The sequence below is a fragment of the Numida meleagris genome, chromosome 4 (genome assembly GCF_002078875.1).
Source record: "Numida meleagris isolate 19003 breed g44 Domestic line chromosome 4, NumMel1.0, whole genome shotgun sequence".
In the NCBI taxonomy this organism is placed as follows: domain Eukaryota; kingdom Metazoa; phylum Chordata; class Aves; order Galliformes; family Numididae; genus Numida; species Numida meleagris.
This window is the reverse complement of record NC_034412.1, coordinates 36,455,029-36,473,790: the sequence shown is the minus strand read 5'-3', so window position 1 is coordinate 36,473,790 and position 18,762 is coordinate 36,455,029. Positions and strand designations below refer to the sequence as shown.

Below are 18,762 nucleotides of genomic sequence, written 5' to 3'. Positions count from 1 at the left end.
AGATGATATACCACGTGGTTGTGCTGCCATTCAAAGTGATCTTGCCTCTCCGCAGAAAAGGGCTAATGGGAGTCTTCTGAAGCTCAGGAGGGGGAAATACAAAGTCCAGTACCCAGGAAGGAGTATCCCCAGGCACCAGTACAGGGAAAGGACCTTGGCAGAGAAGAACCTGGGTTTTCCAGTGAACAAAAGACCATAAGCCAAGTAGCCCAACAAGCCAGCAATGTCAAATCATGGCAAAAGCAACCTCCATTACACAGTGCATTGCCAGTAGGTCAAGGGACGTGATCCCACACCTCTACTCAGCACTGGTGAGGTCACCTCAGGAGCACAGTGTATGCTCCATCTCCCAGTGCAAGAAAGACATGGACACAATGGAGCAAGTCCAGCAAAGGGGTGTAAAGATGATGGGCTGGTGCATCTGTCCTGAGAGGAGAGGCTGAGAGAGCTGGGATGCTCCAGTCCATATAAGAGAAGGCTCAGAGGGGATCTTATCAGTATCTCTCAGGCAGCAATAAAGAAGACAGAGCCAGGCTCTTCTCAGTGGTACTCACTGTTAGGACAGAAGGCAATGATCACAGATTGAAATACATGAGAGTCCACTTAAACACACTCAAAAAAAATTGTCGTGAGGATGAATGCTGAAACAGGTGGTCTAGAGAGGTTGTTGGATCAAAAGAACCTTCAAAAATTATTCAAAACCCCCAAGCACAATCTTCCTCTGTTTGGCCCTGCTCTGAGCCATGCAGATGGACCTGATATCCATCTCTTCCAACCCTTAACTATTCTGTAGTTCTGTGATCTTTGTCTTAGCGAGTCCTTCTGTTTAAATGCATTTTTGCTATGTGTTGCTCCCTAATAGAAAAATTTCTGTAAACCACGACAATAGATGATATTTCAGACAAACTTACTTTTCAAAACTCAACAGCAATATTTTCCATAAAAAAGTTTGTGCTGGTCCAGTTCTGCTTGTTCTTCCTTAGTACTTGGAGGAGGAGAAGGCATAGAATAACAGTGTAATGTAATGTAGAAAAAGCTAATGTAAAGAGAGGCTTTAAAATTTTTAATTTAAAAAAAAATACAAGTTTCTGTTTAGTTTCATAGTAAACTTTTGGCTATTTGCTTGATACAGCAAACAAGTCAATCTCTGGTAAATTTAGAAAGTATTGGATGAATGCATGAATAATTACTGTTGGTGACACGGTCTCCAGACTCGACTTGATCACGATCTTTTTTGTGGGGGGGTTTTTAGCCTTACCTAAACTAGACTTGTGCAAGTCATTTTAAACTTGATGGAAAATGCCTTCAAAAAAAAAGACATGATTGTATTTCTCTAGCTACTGAAACAGTGCATTATAATCTTAATGTCGGTGAGAATCTGTACTTAAAGCCATGCAACATATTGGAGATAGTGGCAGAGCCCTCCCTTATGGCTCAGAAATTGTCTACAGCTTTGGAATTTTTTTTGAAATCTTTGCTATGGATGTTTCCATAGACCACAGGAAACAGAAAATCTTTATCATCTGCATTTAGGCATGTCATTTTCCAGGGAAATATCTGACATAATAGCACCATGTTCTTGACTTATTCTGCCAGTGTCCACCATGGTAATGACTTCTTGTGGACACATGATTTATACATCCAATTCAATCACATGAGCAATCCCATAAAAGGTGCATATTTTCATAAAAGTCTAATAGGAGTAAAAATCTCATAGGGCATTTTAGCATGAAACTGGAAAATGAGTTGCTGTAGATATGTAATCTCTTCTGCTGAAGTCATCATAACTGTTCTGTGGGATCATGAATGACTATATCTTTAGGAAATTGCATTTTATGCATTTAGGAAGGTGATGTCTAAGGAGAGAGAAAGTATACGGCTGTAAAAAATAACATGTCGATTTTTGAAGGTACTATAAAATATTAGGTCTTTGAGCAAGAAAGACTGTTTATCATGTTATGATGTCATGTGCAGGATAAAGTGTTTCTAGGATACTTTAAATACCTCAAGCTGTAGTGCTTTTAAAAGTACTTCTTTCAAAAAATTGTTGACTGTACCAACTGACTGCTAGTTGGCATAAGTGAAGTTCTATCACTGAGAACCATCTTTCTAGTATGTGTCAAATTGATTTCTGCTTGCTTGGAAGATATTATATGCCCTAACAATTTTTATATTTTCTATACACGGAACATAGGTTTTTATGTGAAATATAAAAAATGACCAAAAATACATCAAAACATTTCTATTAATTCATGAAATTAAGAAAACCTTTTTACATTTTCTCCTGTCACTGATTCCATTTGCTTTATTACTTTCAGCCTCTAGCCCACAAACTTGGTGGCACAATCAACAAACCCCTCAGTGGCTGTTTCATCCCTGCTCTATTTGATTTCCCCACTCTGAGTAAATGATTAAGTTTTCATGCATTGGTTCAACCAAAATCTATGTTCACTCAACCACATCCTTTATTGATTACTTCTACTGCAAACAGTAGGCCAAGTGTGATATACATAATTGGACAGTTGTCAGGGGATGTGGGTGTTAACAGTCCTGTTTTCCCAATTGGAAACTGGAATCACCTTGATACACAAATATTCTGCACTGTTTCATTCTCATTCCTTAGACCGAGGAGTCCTTTTCCTCAGAATATATGTTTTTAACTCTCAGAGGTCTGGTTGAATGGATTTAATGATTGTATCATATAATATGCTCTTCAAGTTGCACCTGTGCACTGCATATAGAAAACTAGAAAAACTGGAATTAATATTTGTCTAACACTTTAACCTTGTCCTTTAACTTATATAAATCATATGCTGGGTTTCTGTTGGGATACACTTGATTTTCTCTTCTTTGGCAAAAACATAGGTTAAAAAAAAAGGTTTCTAATTCTAAAATTTAGTAATCTCTTGACATTTGGCATATGTTTTTAGTACAGTACATTTCATGTTCTTATTAAAATACTTAAACTAGGAAATTGTATTAAATTCAGCTCTGCTGACTGACAACTAAGCTTTACATTAAAACATATACATAAACATTTCAGCATGTTAGTTTCCATTGTTTTAGCATCCTTTTGTAGCAGTCTGGCCCTTTTCGGTCACATAGAGATCACTGAAATATTGTAAATTTGCACTGATGCTTTACTGTGTTTCCTGTCCAGTGGAAGACTCTACCCTGTTATAATTATTCCACTTTATAAGGCAGAAAATTGCAGACTTCTGCTGGATTTTGAAAGCACATATCGCTAACGTGGTTTACAGTAAAAGCCAAAATATAGATGAAACATATTCAGTCACATATAGCAGGAATATAACTTGAAGGTGTTTTAAAATACAAAATACATCATAGTTCTTTTTCACTTACAGAAAATTCTGTTTCTGTGAATTTCTTATTTAAGAGACAACATTTTCTGTCTTGCATGGTAGCTTGACATTTAACGTGCTGTACTCCTAGATTAGTGACTCAAGTTCATAGCTAATATTGAGGTCAGCTGCAGTAACACTTCAGCCTTAAAGGGAAAAAGAGTGTAGTTCCTTACTCACAAGAAAACCTAGTTGTCTATTATACCTTGTAACCATATGGTACAGATCTTATGTTGTTAATATGACTGGCTTTATTAAAAAAAAAAAAAAAAGGAAATCTGCAAGTGATATTGCCAATCTACATTAGGCAATTTTCAACTTAGATTCAGCTGTGACCTCAGGTTGCTGTGTTCTCACTGGGATTTGGAGGTGACACCTGCAATCCACACTTTATAGGTTTGCCTATGTGACTCCAGCAACCTTTGATTCACCCAGCTAAAGTGCAGTGTTACACTCAGGAAAAGTCATCCCTGAAATTAAGAGACAGTGCCATTATATAGCTGCTGCTGTATCGCCAGGGTTGTATAGCAAGAAATGGCAAAGAAAAGCCTTAACTAGCAAGCTAGCATTCCTGCTTTCTCCCCTTGTCAGGATGTGAGGTCCAATTGTTTTGAAAATATTATCAGCTGTTCTGTTGGAAAAAAAAATCCAAGAAATGGAAATTCTAAAAACCCTGTAAAATCATCACCAGCATTTTTACTTCTGTCCTTACAACAAGGCACAGTTTTCTAAAGAAGTTTTTGGTTTTGTTTTTAATTTCATTCAGAAAGATCTGATTCTGCCTTCAGATGTTCTGTGTGGACTGGTCTCATTGGTTTGGGTACAGGAAGTGTCCAAGCAACCATCTTGGAATTACAGTGCAAGTTTTGCCACAAAGCAGATGAGTCATCACAGTGTAGACTCCGTTTGGAACAGGGGGATAGATCCTCAGCATTTGGAGGCACCATCTGAGTGAAGATTTAATTCTGTCCCTTGTCCTTTGCTTCAGTCAGGGAAAAGTGGCTGAAAGTCTTATGTACTTGGAAGAGTTTAAGAAGGTTGCTGAGAATGCTCGTCTAAACCAAAGCGTGGTGGACGCATGTGTGTTGGTCGGGAACATTTACAATGAAAGAGTAAGTAAAATATGCCTTAAGTTTTGGGTAAGGTGAAAATTTCACACCATATTTAATACATGGGGTACTGTTCTAGAATGGGTAAATGAAAAGTCCAAATTCAGATCATAAGAACCTTTCAGCATTGTGAAAATTACAGATCCAAATCACAGCTGAGGCCATATATGCTCTTTAAAGAGCCATCAGTTAACACAAATGAAATTTTATTATACATTAAAAGTCATGCTTTTAAAATATGAATATATACTATATTGCGTATTAATGTGCAGTGTTTAATCTTAGCTTGATTTTCTCTTTACATTCTCTCAGCCAAATTTGTGAAATGGGCACAGCAAATGTTTTGGCAAAGGTCAGCGTTGGTAGTACAAGGGCTTTCTGTTCTTTATCCTCCATCCAGCCTCCTGGCTCCAATTTGGACTGTTTAAATCAGAGGATAGGCAGTGACAGACAGTGCTAAGTTAAGAGCAACAAAGAATTCCCCTTATTGGTGTCCCTAAAGTCTTTTGAGGTGCCTTATTTCTGAGCCATGTGCCAGTCTCTGAATTTGCTCAGCAGGCTGGACAATGCAGAAATTAGGAAACACTTTCACTAAACACAGGAATACTCTTTCTAAAGCATGCTGGATATTTCTGAACAGCACCTTTCACATTACTGGCTTCTAAGTGTTTCTATTGCCTAACTTAGGGCAGAATTTCTTTAATCGGGCTGATTGTTCTTTATTCATTGCTGAGTGCTGATACACCTAATCTTGCTGTCCGGTTGTATTTAAGCAGGAATTTATCTTCCTCTTTTCCATTTTGTTTTACATTTCAGACACCCTTTAGCAGTCATACAAATTTTGATCTCCAAAAGCAGCATCAAGATCAACAAGTATGAAAGTAGTTTGTACTTCTGGTCTCTATACTGCAGAAGGGAATTCCAATCTTACTATAGTAAGCTGAGAGTGACAGGATAAGACATCTCTGAACATGGTTTCAGTCAGTTCAGTTTGCACCATCAGGGCAGTAGAACTCTTCACAAACTGGAGAGCTGGAAGGCGCCTTCTGAGGAGCAGGCCAGCTATAACTAACTTGAATAATAGATGTGATTTGTCTAGCTCTGGCAATAGCCAGAACTAATTCCTTCAAAATCAGGTAAAAGACATAATGACTTGCTCCCATGACTTTTTTTCCTTTGTTGTGTTTGTTCACTTCTTTTTTGGTTTATTTTGCTCAGAAAAGATATTTAACTTTCTTCTTTGTAGGCCTGTGGTCAAGATTTCCACCGCAAGTGATCCACTGACGGAGAGAGATATCAGTTCAAATAACTTTTTATATCTTTTTATATATAATTACTTTCATCTGCTATTTTCTTCATTCCTACTTGGTCAGGAAGTTCGGTTTTCTTTCTGAACTTTACATTAAAAAAAAAAAAGTTTATACTTTTCTAACTTTTCTTAATGTACATAGGTCACTCCAAAAGTAATGCCTCCTCTTTATTTCCATGGAAACAGCAAAAGATATAAAGAGAACAGATATAAAGAGAGCTATTTGATGGAGAAAATTCTCAGCTACAAAACACTATTTTCTCAAAATAGTCACCACCATTACTTATTTATTTTCACCAGCGATGAACAAGGAGCCTGCATCCCATGCTCATCAAAATCTGCATGGCCATCTTTCACATCTCTGTCACCACTGCTGAAACACACCACCCACCACCTCACTGTGCTCAGATCTGCAGTTGAGCAAGTGTAGATGAATATCAGTGTGTGCCATTTCTTTCTGGATAGAGGAATTCAGTGACACACCTTTGCTTCATACCCACTTCCATGTCAGACACCAATTTGTTAGACTGCCACTCTGCTGCCATCTGTGACACAGCAACAACATGTATTGGAATATTGTTGAGAAGGTTCAACCTCTACTGCCATACCGCCACCATCTGCCTCTGATGTTGTGACCCAACATAACAAAACAGGAGGCATTATTTTTGGAGCATCCACTGTATTATCTGCTATAGTTTATACTTCTTTTCACTGGATTAATGAATTTTGGGTTTCTGTATGGTTCAGATAAAGGGATAAAATCTTTGGATTTTGTCTATTTAGGAATGGTTGACATATTTTTCCTTCCTACTATTTCTCTTTTTGTCTGATTAGGAATATCCCTGTCTTTTGGCATGCCGTCTTTTCCTCCCATAAATATGTAGGCTTTCATTTCTGTTCTTTCCGTTGCTTTATGTCCACCATTTCGCTAGCATTGTTTTTTTTCCCCCATTATTAAGATTTATTTTCTAAAATATATTATTACAGCGGTAAATTAGGACTTTTCCTCCTACAGGTGTGTCAGTGAAACAATGGTGACAATTGCTAATTGGCCTGGCTGAAATCAGTAATAATACTCCACACTGATACAGTGATTTGCTTATTCAAAATACTACACAGGCAACTAAAACTGATCCAGTTCCTGATAAAGACATAACCATTGTTTTCTGCATTTTAAATGCTAGGAAACAGCAAGGGAGTGTGGTTTTCTTACTACCATGCCATGAGTCATGGTAGGATGTGGATCTGTGGATTAGCCCCTCAACCACAAAATCTCTCAGGTGTGAGAGGAGCATGTTCTAACAACAAGATAAAATACAGGTGATTGCAAGTGGTTTTTACAATTATTTTTATTCTTTTTTTCTTTCTTTGCTAGGGGAGCTATGACAGAGCTCTTGAATATTTCACTCAGGCTTTTGAGGCAGCAAACCCTTTAAATAATTTGTCTTTAGCTGATGAAACAAGGACTTATTGTGGTATTGCAAAGGCTCATAAACTGATGGTGGCGTTTAACAGCCATATAGAAGCAGAAGATCCCATCAGCCTCAAGTACTTGCTGGCATGGAAGGAGAACAGAAGTGACATGTGCACTGACCCTCTCACAGTCGGTAAGACATTGGTTATGAAGCACATTAGTGCTGTATTGTCTTCAATGGTTAAGTCATTTTTCTTGTAGAGTTTTATTAAATTATTTCCTGTCTTTAACTCTATTGGATTATCCTTGTGTTGAATGAAATGAAGGTTAGATTTTCTCCTTTGTGTGCTTATTTTAAAGTCAATTAAATAGTTTTAAAGACAATATAGCAGAGAGAAACAGATAGCTGTAGTTGCTATGGAAGATAACTTACTTATTCAGTGCTGTTTTTTCAAAACATCATAATTCTGGGTAAGCTAGTCTCTAAGTATAATCGAATCCCATGATTTTAAACTTAACAAGAAAAAAAACTTAATTTGCAGTCAATTCTTCAAGTACATCCAAAAATAACTTTCCTGATATTCAAAGTAAGAAGTATTTTCTGCTTAACTTCATGGACATCGTAATGATTCCAGAAGAGCTTTCTGTTTTATTTTTGTTCTTGTATGTAAGAGATGTTGGGGGCGGGGGGAGGAACTGTGATTTCTCCACTGTGTTTCATTGTCTCAGATACAGTAGAGAGGAGAACTTTGTGTGAGTAGACCTCTTTCTTAATTGGCAAAATTAAGTCTTTATTTTTTATTTTATTGTCTTTATTTTCCCCTGCAGTATGTACAAATACAAGACAAACTGAATTATCCATTATCAGTTTACTGATACAAGTAAACTGTATTGTAGTGAGGAAGAAAGAGAGAGAGAAATCTACTGTTGTTTGAAATTTTCTTCTCTGTATTCTTCTGAATCTTGAGTAAAGTGGAAAGAGATATCTGCCAGGGCAAAATCACAATACTCACTTGTAATGGAAGTTTGAAGATCTAGAGTTACTGTTTATAGGTACTGTGTCCAGAATTCTCTCTATTCTCTTATTCTCAAAAACAAAGAACTACTTGTCTGTCATTTTCTTATGTATTTTTTCCTTTCATAGAATAGGAAAAGTTAATTAGAGTTTTGGTAATCAATTGTATATATAAAATGAATGGTAAAATGCCTGGTAATTAAAGATGTTAGCAGTTAAATATGTGTCAGGACATCAGGCACTGGAAATAAGAGAGAGCTATGAGACCAGTACACTCATTGACATGCTGAAAAGATAAGAACTGCTTAGTTTTCTAGTGGTGATAACAGGGCAGTTCTTTCTTAATGATAATGCATTTCTTTTTCAATGGTCGTATATATATATATATCTATATTTATGATTTTCTTTCCTTGATAAGTGAATACCCAGCATTATCAGAAACAAATCTTGTTAGCTGGCAGAGTTAACTTGTTCATGTCTCCAGCAAAGAAGTGAGTTTTTAGACCTTCAGTGCAGAGCGTAGTGAAGATGACAAGAATGTCAACAGAGGTGGTAAAAGAGCTCAATGTCAAGCAACTTACTTTTAGCTGTATCTGCAATAAAGAGGAAGGCAACAAAAGTCAGCAATGTCAACAGCAAAAAAAAAAAAAAAAAAAAGTGGAGACGTAAAGAAATAGAACAGTCTTTGTGTCTTCAGTGGAACCGTCTTTGTGTCTTCAGCATGTGCTTTACTTCTTGCACCTACAAGGTTTTCCGTTCAACTTTTACATGCAGTTTACTCTAGCCAGCTGTGATATTCATTTATATCCTGAAATGTGTGTGTTCCTTTAAGCTCAAGTTTCTTGCTCCTCTTTGACAAGACTTCAGGGATAAAAAGAGTTATTAGAGAAGCTCTTTATGTCCTGGCAAGCATGGTAGCAGAAACAAGCTTTGCCTGCTGAGATTCTCTACCTTCAGCATTTCTACCTAGTTTACACTGTTACTGATGGCATTACAATTTTCATTTTAGTTCCAGTAAACTCCAGGAACCCTGTGGCTACTGCATATTTAACAGCTCTTCCAGTTCAATATCATTTTTCTCATTAGTGCTCCAAGCTTACTCTCAAGATACCCAGATTACATCCAGGAAAACATAGTGTCACACTGTCATCGCAATCTGTAACATTCTTCACATTTTGTGTGCCAAATCTCTAGTTACTGCTGGCATTACATTGTTAATATTTTTCTCTGGCAAAACACGACCTGGCACCTCTTCAACATTAGGATTCACCGGCTTTGAGTTCCAGGTATACAGCCTTTATTCTGTCTTCCAGCAGAATGTCTGTGCATCCTGTGATGAACTTACCGCTTTGGAAATTCCTGCTGTGATAATAGAACAGTATTTCTTGCTCTTTCAAACAGCTCAGCATTGATAATCTACTAGATTTTTCTCAGTCTTTTTGAGGATAAAACTACTCAAGACAAGATACAGTGGTAGGTCTTAATCCGCAGGGGAATTTAATGAAAGGAAGAAGGAAGGTAATAAGTTCTCATTTCTAACTGCTTTGACTGGATAGTTTTTCTATGACAAAAAAAAAAAAAAAAAAAAAAAAAAAGGTAGTTTCTGTACTCTTAAGCAGAACAAGTACTTTGGCTGGTGGAGGAGCAATAACATTTAAATTCAGGTACTGCCTTACGTCTTTCAGCAAAAGCTTATTTTCTGAATCAATTGTTTCAATAACCAAGCAGGAAGAAACCTTAACAGATGTTGAGGTAAATTGAGTAATTAATAAAGTGGATGTTTTGACCAAAGTTGTCATGGAAAAAAAGGGTTTCACTTGTAAGAGTTTATGCCATTGTGAGATGCCACTGCAAGAACAAATGTGCTTTTTTTTAATCTTTGTTTTGTAAAAGTATACAAAAATAATTATCAACACAATCAGGAGGTAAAAATTCTTGTGACTCCTTGTTAAAGCCTAAAAAAGGAAACCACAGTATTGTCTGAGGAGAAACTATTCCTTAGGCCTTTCCATAAACAATCTCCTGACTTGTCTTCTGAAAGGGAGTGGAGGAATTAAAGAATTTGAAGGCAAGAAAATTTTGGATCAAATTTTGGATAGTGATTACATGTAATGCTGCTCAGGAATTGTGTTTTCTGTGCGTGGCAACTCTTGATCCATGTCATTGCGTCTGGCAGGGCTATGCTTCAGCAAGAGACCTTGGAAGCTTGAAATCATGTAGGCATTTTTAAGAGTAGGATTAAAGTTCAAATATTTTATTTTCCTCATACTAAAAATTCTTCCGTAGTTTTCTTGAGAAATGTTATGTGCTCTCTACCAATACTTGTATTTACATGTATTGATTTTTAGAAAACTCAACTTCACAAAATTAACATCTTTTACTACAGTTTTGTGTGGGGGTTTTTTTGGTTGTATGTTTTTGTTTGTTTATTTTATAATAGCACATTCGTGGCATAAATGATTGCCTCACCTCTACCATCAGCTGTGAAGTCTTGTGATCAATAGAATTATCTTGTCCCATTAATGCTTCCATTTTTCAACATGATCTAAACTATTTCTAGCATTCCACACCTGAGCAGCCTTCAGTGTGATTGAAAATGCATGCATCAGCTGAAACTAGAGCTTAGAGAATGCAACCAAGTGAGCTGTCTTCCTTACTCCCAACTATGTAGTTCCTTAACATTATTTTTTCCGCTCTCACAGATGTAATAGTACATTCTATAATATGCATGGGTCCATTTTATCATGTAAAAAGTCAAATTGTCATCCTATCTATTCACATTCTTACAAGACGTGGCTGAATTAAAATTAGCATGGTGAAGAATTGAGACCTTGCCAGATAAAATCTAGATTGCGCTTATCTGTGACTTCAACCTTCATTAACAAAGGATTATCCCTGAAGGGTTGTAAAATCAGAAGTGAGATGTAAGATGAAAGATTGCACTAAACAAATTCCGTTAAAATTTCTCTACTGTAACTTATACCATGGCCATGTAATTTATGTGCCATTGTGATAATATTGTCCAGTAGAACAGTCTGCTACATAGCGTAATGAACTGCTTTTTAAAAAAATATCTCTTCTGTCTAAAGTACACTAATTCCAGGAATACCTCTAACATTGCAAATCCTGGCTTCCTTCCATTAGTAAATGATGTTAGTTAATACTTGAGTTTCCTAATGAAAAATAGTTTTGATTTCCTTAAGTAGTGTGCATTATAAATTTTACTTTGTCTGCCTAGTACACGTTCATCAGTGGTAGCTGGTTTGTTGATACAAGAGCATTTAAGAGAAAGAAAACACATGGTGCACTTACCTAAACTACAAAAATGACAAGTCTTCATAGCTTACACAGACGTGCATCCTTAAAACTATTTTTATATGATGTCAATGATAAGGTAGAGGCTTGTGAGGGGTGTTTCCTTTCACTGCATCTTCCAAATCCGAATCTCTGTCATAGACTACGGCATATCATGGTACTGCTGTGGGGCTCCTGGAATTGTGCTCATGCCTGCACTCCCTCAGAGTCACTCTTTCCATGCTTTTTGTCACTTGGCTCATTTCTTACATACTATGTAAGCACTTATAAATGCTGTTCTGTAGTTTTCGTTTCCAGAAAGTAAATATATAAGCTTGTGCGGTGACTGAATTAACCTGCAGTCTTAATAAGTTCTCATTAAACGTTTCCCCTTGGTAGCATGTTAGTGGGTTTTGCAACTGACTTGTTGAGTAAAGATAATTAAATATGTGCACTGTCAGTGAAAAAAGCTAGACTGACTTTGGACAGACCAAACCACAATTTTCTTCCTGTTCACTGCCATAAGGAAGATGGGATTGATTCAGACCCTCATTTTGAACACGGTGAACATGCCTGTGCCTTCTGGTGACTTTTTGGGTCCCTCTGTCCTCTCAGCCATCCACTTGCTCTGCAAGACCCTGGAACTAGAATCCCTAGCGGCCTCTGCTTCGTGGCCTGTGTGCTTATGATTTATGTCAATATGGAGTTGCAGAAATAGAGAGTTCATTTAATTGTTCAGCATATATTGTTAGCATGACCAAAAATAAGGAAAAACAGAAAGGATTTTAGGGACAGATTTTGATGTTTTCTCAGAAACTACAGCTGAACATGAATGAAGGGAGTTATGCTTGTTCACATTTTAAAGTAAGAACTGTGATTTTAAATAATGGTAAGGAAGTGTGCAGCCAAGCACAGACTCCAAAGCTGTCCTTTGTGCCAGAGGCGTAAAGGCAGAAATCTTAGTAAGCGTGCTTCAGAAGTAGCTCAAACACATCAGTGTCCCCTACTGGAATTCGGGGGATGGATTCTGCACACATTTGTGCGAGTTATCAAATAAAATAATTTACTCACTTCTGGAAAAATACTGTGATTAGAAATGCCAAAATATATATATTTAAGAAAATGATTAGAGGAAAGCAAAAAAGCTTAGAGGTGTTTCTGTCAGTTTCTTTTCCTTAAAATTTTCTAAACTTCTGCTACATCTTGTCTACAACATCAGTTGCTGAATTTTAGCTTATCTAGCTTTTTAATTTTCAAAAATCTATTTTTTAAATTATGCTGCTGTATCCTTGATATTAATGCAAAATACCTTAATTATGAGAACAGTTGTCTGGTTCGTACTGTAAGAAGTACTACCTGAACAGATTTCAGTTACAACAGATGTTAAACGGCAGCTTCTTAAGTTCAATAATGTGATATACAGAATGATAATTATGATGAAGAAAAAATGCACTTAAATACATTGTTACGTACATGCCTGCTAAAGAGAGAGATATCAACTGTATGAAATACAACATGGTTAAATATAGATGATGATGACATGAAGCAGCATGGGAAAGGGTGGGTAGTTTTTTTTTGTTTGTTTGTTTGGAAAACAGGCTTATGTGGTGAATGTATCTTATGCTGGTTTTTTTATTAAGTCTACCTAGTGATACACTTCAATATTTTTAGGAAGTGAAGGTGATAATTGATTGGACTATAGAAAGAATCAAGTACAAGGAGAAGAGATATGGGTGACAGGGAAGTAATTTGGCACATTGTGGTGAGGCACTGGAGGCACCAGGTTCTCAGTGAAGAGTCTAAGAATACATTTTAAACATCTGTGTCAGTTTATCCATGAGTTAAATAGTTTGTTTTGTTTTCTATTGGTGGTTGAAGTTTGAGAAAACATAACAGGGTAACACTGAAAGTCAATGTTATTGTGTTTTGTACTTAGGCACTGAATGGTTTTTGTCCTATGATTGCTTTATAAACACTGCCTTCAAGAATTGGTAATTTCCACAGAAAATTGGACCTAGGCCAGGTCTGTGGATGAGCAGTACCAGATTTCAGAAGAGGGTTCACAGAATATGTTAGTGTTTGGAGAAATATCTTCATGGTCTTTGCTAAGAGTTGGCAGTTCTTGCGTGTCTGAGTGGTGTTATAACTTAAAAAAAATCACTATCATTCTGTCTGATGTGATTGTGCGTGCCCTTGTCATCTACACTTACATAAGAGCATCTTAACCAGAGCAGAATTTGGATGTCTCTTCTGAATTTTTCAGTCATCTGATACTTACTATGGAAACATCTAAATCTCACCACGCATTTACTTTAGAGGCATCCTTGTGTTAAATGTTGTTGGCATCCAGCTGTGTTTCCTCAGGCAAGCTTTCTAGATCAGGAGAAAATGGTTCTCTAACTAAGGTGAATTGTTCTTTCCTATGGAAAAAAATATTGAAAGTGGTGTTGAAACTACTGTAGATTGTCAGACCCTCTAGTGTAGCATTATGCACTGAACTAATGTAGCTGCATGGTACTCATATTGAAAATTGAGTTCCTTACCAATTTAAAAAGTGAAAATCCTCAGGGCAGGAGCTCAGTTCTGCTCTCATCCTGTGGAACACTGAAGTGATGCAAAAGAAGTGGCAGCTCTTACTCAGCCACGTTAAATCACTTCTAGAGATATCCTTGCTTTGGATATATCTAGAACTTTTAGGTTTGCCTGCATTCCAGAGCATAAGAAATGTACAAAGAGAAGATTTTTATTGGTGCTATCTGCAAACATGCCAAGTGAGAGAGACTACCCTCAGGCCAACATGATAACAGTTCTCTGCTGCAAACCCATCCTTACCAAAAGCTCCCCAATGATCTCTGGACACAAAATCAAAGCCAAGACAAAGAAACTGGACTCAGTGCGTATTTTGTGCAACAGAAACCTTATGTCATCTCAGGTATCACAGTGTATCAAAGCAAGCAGTCTCCAAAGACTGCTTTCTCTTCTTTTCTGCATCTTTTTCTTTGTGTTTTGTCTTGTTTTGTTTGTTTTCCCCTAAGATTGCTTTCCCTGCTTAGGCATATCCTTTCGTGCTCACCCTATATTTAAGTAACAAACAGCTTTTTTTTCAGTAAGACTGTGATCTCAAGATAGGATTGGAAATGATTTACTTTTAGAATAAGCCAATCTATTCAATAAAGTAAAACACTGTATTTCCACTTTTAATGGATTTATGAAACTGTATTTCTTTTGCCTACAAATCCACCTCTACTTTTTCTTTTCTGTAATCATCAGGAATATTTTGTGATTTTTGTGAATAGTTTCTGAAGCAGTTCTTTTTCCTTTTCTCTCTCCTCCTTCCCTGTCAGCTCTGTGCCCTGTTCCTCCTTTGTTCTCTTTCCCATTTTCCACCTCTATATTGTAAATTTTCTCCCTTTTTGGCTCCTCACCTTCATTCTGAATCCCAATTTTGTGTGTGTTTGCAGACAGTGTTTAAGGAACATGAGTCAGTTAGCTCTATGCTCAGTAGCTAGCATCTCAATCTGTACCTTATAAGGTATCTCTCTTGAGCTTCCTGCAGAATCAATAGATTTGTCTAAGAGTGGTGTGTCAGTTTTCCCATACTTACTGTTTTGGTACTGTTCTTCGTGCTTTGCATTTTTATTACCTTATGATCAGAGAATGCTTTGGAAATAATCACACTTCATATTGAGCATCTTGGTAAGTTGGTTAACGGAAAATAGCAAAGCATCAAAATAGCCCATAAAGAGATCTTAATCACCTGTGCAAATGGGTTGACTACGTTTAAGTATACAACTAAGTGATTAATTAGCTTGAAGAGCCAAATGCATGCTAAAGTAGCTGACCATTCCCCCAGGCTTATCCACCTGTTTCTCCTCACTCAGTTAAGCATTCAATATTACCTGTAATACAGAATATTCGCATTTAAGGGTTCATACAAGTCTTGCAACAGAGTCAAGTAATTGTACTATATTTTCTGTAGCGTGTCATTGAAGTACATCACTTTGGACACATTGCTACTGTTTTATAATACTGATATTATTAAATATGGGAGCAATTGATGAGGGTATATCAATGCAAATTTGTTTTGAAGCAATGGTTTTTCATATTTTCCTGTGGTTGCTACACTGTTTCAATACAATTCATTTTTCCTAAAAATTCTGGCATATTTTAGAAGTGTAGTTGCTATGGATGTTAGTCTTGTATAATGTAGTTGGTATCACCTCATATGGGGAATTTATCTTCTGTGATTTGTTTTGAAATGGGAACAGTAAGTGACCAGCACCTCTCTTATCTAAATCATGTGTATTCATATGCTAAATATAATATCTATGAAAGGAGATACTCCAACTATATCTTCTTTTTTTTTTGAAGTTGTATTTCATACTGTCTGTTATTTACAAATCCTATGAACATGGTGAGCTCTGCTTAGATATCTAGCAGTCTATGTCTACGCATCTCACTGGAGCTTCTAAGTAACAGTATTGTGCATTCAACCCATTGCTGATATAAAATGGAACTTGAAAAATGGAGGACTAATATACCGTATAGTGGCCTTTCTGTGATTCTTTTGTGTACCCAAGGAGTCTGAAGCATAGAAGCTCCAGATTGTGCCCCAGTAGTTATTGCCAAGGAAAATCGATGTTATAGTTGATCAAAACTAGGAGGGAAGAGGAATGCCTACTGCACAGTGTTGGTAGTTCTGGACTATCTGTTGATTTCTTATCCTGAGTGCAACACTTGCAACTCTCTCTTTTCCTTGTGCTTTTTCTCCTGGTGGAAAATGTCACCTTAGGGTTGTGTAGAGCCTCGTTCTTTGACTCCAGAGCATTTCAGTCTTGAGATGCATAATTCCTCAGAAGTGAGCTTACCCTCACTGGTACTCTTAGTTTAGTTTTGAGAGTAAGAATAAAGACAATCATATTTTATTTTGTTGGTATTCATTCAAGTATGTACGATTATGCTGAAGCCAGAAGAGAATTCAGATTTATTATTTTGAACATTAAGAAATCAACTGAAATATTAGAAAATAACTCATTCTGTGTTCTTATAATCTGCATACTTTGAAAGGGCTCATTGTTTACATGGGGAAAAGCAATACTTCGGTTGCTGTATTAAAACTGCTGGTAATGACTGCAACAGGTTAGCTGTGATCACCAGAGGAAGATTGTTCAGGCTAATAACTTTGGAAATTGATTTATGTACATTTTATTTGGTTTTGATCCAAAACAAAATAATTCCTTTTGCATACTTTGATTTTAATGGTTATACTGCAATTATATTAGCTATTCAGAAGGTGGGTTCATATGTGTGTGTCTATGTGTCCATGCAGAGAGAGAATTTAGATGGCAAAGAGAGTGAAATGCTAAAGATATACTAAAACTTATTACATCCAAAAAATATTGTTGATTTTTTTGGGATTTACACAATATAACTATCGAGTGTAACTGAGAGGGGAATCTCTCCCTTTTATCTGGGATGCATTATCAACACTTTTAGGTAAGCCATGGTTCAAATAATTGGGAAAGTTGCTCAGTTCTGGGGGGACATAACTCTGGGTAAGAAGGAGGTTCAGATTAAAGGCATTCTAGTAAGTGGATTTTAGCACATTAAATTTTGTATTTCTGAAGAGTGATCCTTGAGCATTTTTGTTGAGAAGCACTGAAAATTAAATGACTTGCTCGTCATAGTTTTACCATGTTTAAGGAATGATCGTGGACTTCAAAATCAGGAAGCTGCACAGAGTTCTAATGCATCCGTAGGAAAATATGGGGTTAAAGTGGACTACATTTTAAGCAGTGTTCAGTTGACTTGCTGTGTGGGGAGAGACTGAGCAGTCCTGGCTAATGACTTGTAGGTACTGAATCCTCAGGTCTCTCAGGTGGTTTCACTCGACCAGTTTCAGCAGAATGATGAAAAGGTTGAGATAAAATAAACTGACAGTTGCTACTCATCGCAGGCAGCAAGCTGTACCCTGGCAGATGAGACCCTGGGAGCCCTCTTTTTTAAACAAAGGCTTTCACTGCAGTGTGCAATGAACTCCACACAAAAAGGGAAAAGGAGAGGGAGATTGGCAGCTGGTGACCGACAGGAGGAGGGAAAGGAGAGAAACTGAGAAACACGGCAATTGTTGGCTAATTAGAAGCCGTTCCCACCTACTTAATACCAGCCATTAAGCAGAAAACACTTTTCATCTTACTCTCGCTGCTACACATGACATTATACTCCAATCAATACCCTCCCACTGGCTGCCCCAGTGCCCGCAAATGAATACATTGCAGTTCAAGAATGCAGTAATTGAGTTGGGGCAGTGAAACTGCAGCTCTCACAGTCACGATCTTTCTCTGAAGATCCTAATGTAGTGTTTGTGATGCTTGGATAAAGAAATCAAATCCCTGTATTGACAGCTGTCAGCAATTGGCAAATGGACGAAGTCAGCGATGAATCCCTTTTAGCCTCCGACTGAAGAGAGAATAAGTGTTGTTCTCAGATTATTTTCCCCCGTTTAAGTAAGAAATCTAGGTGGTTTGCACCCAGACTTTTAGATTTTTCCAGGAATTTTTGAACTCCAATGCTTGGTTGTATCTACAGAATATATATATGTACAAGCACACACGTGTGTGTGTATATTCCATAGATGTGTATAGACAGGTAGTTGTACACTGTTGTGGACTGCAACAAAATGTGCCTGCATCAATTCCTCTCGCCGGGTTCTGTTTTCTGGAAGGTTTTGAGGTAGCCCTAAGCTTTGATCAGTATTTAAAAGGTTTTTGTTGTTCTTTTTTGATCAGTTGGTTTTTGTGGTGCTTTTTGGTTTTTGTTTTTTTACTGGGGTGAGTGGGGGTTTTTTTGGTTATTTTTGTTTTGTATGCTACATGTCCTAAGGCTATGTATATATATATATATTTCTTTTTTCAATATCCTTTCAGTGATTTTATTTTAAAATGCACAGGAGGTCCACAGTAGTACATAGCGTGGCCTTAGCCTTCTGTCTGGGGCTCTTGCCATCTAACAGTTTGTCTGTATCTGAGTAAGAACAGTTAAAGCTGAGTCCAAGTGGTAAGGCTGATACAGAAGCAAATGTGTTGCTTCCTTTGGAATTGTAAGCCAGGTAAGGAGACTGCTACTTTGTTGTCTGATTCTAGCTGTATTGTAATATTTTCATTTAAGCTTATTAGTATAATTAGCATTAATTTTCACTCAATTCACTTGTTATCGTATATTGTAAAACACCTTTCAACCACCTCTTTGTGTATGCTCTC

General features: G+C 37.0%; 1 protein-coding gene across 15 annotated transcripts in view; it reads left to right on the top strand.

The window, feature by feature from the left end:
• Nucleotides 1-18,762, top strand: part of TTC29 (tetratricopeptide repeat domain 29) — a 189,313-nt gene that overhangs the window by 133,218 nt on the left and 37,333 nt on the right. For 14 of the 15 annotated variants that reach the window (XR_002437819.1, XR_002437818.1, XM_021393864.1 and 11 more), the window contains 2 exons: nucleotides 4,351-4,474; nucleotides 7,156-7,387. Coding sequence is in view for 12 of the 15 variants with exons in the window: in XM_021393864.1 (XP_021249539.1) it covers nucleotides 4,351-4,474; nucleotides 7,156-7,387 (356 nt within the window). In the remaining 3 variants the exon portion in view is untranslated. Of the gene's footprint in view, nucleotides 1-4,350; nucleotides 4,475-5,717; nucleotides 7,061-7,155; nucleotides 7,388-18,762 lie in introns of those variants that run through there. The other variant, XR_002437821.1, reaches the window with a different exon arrangement.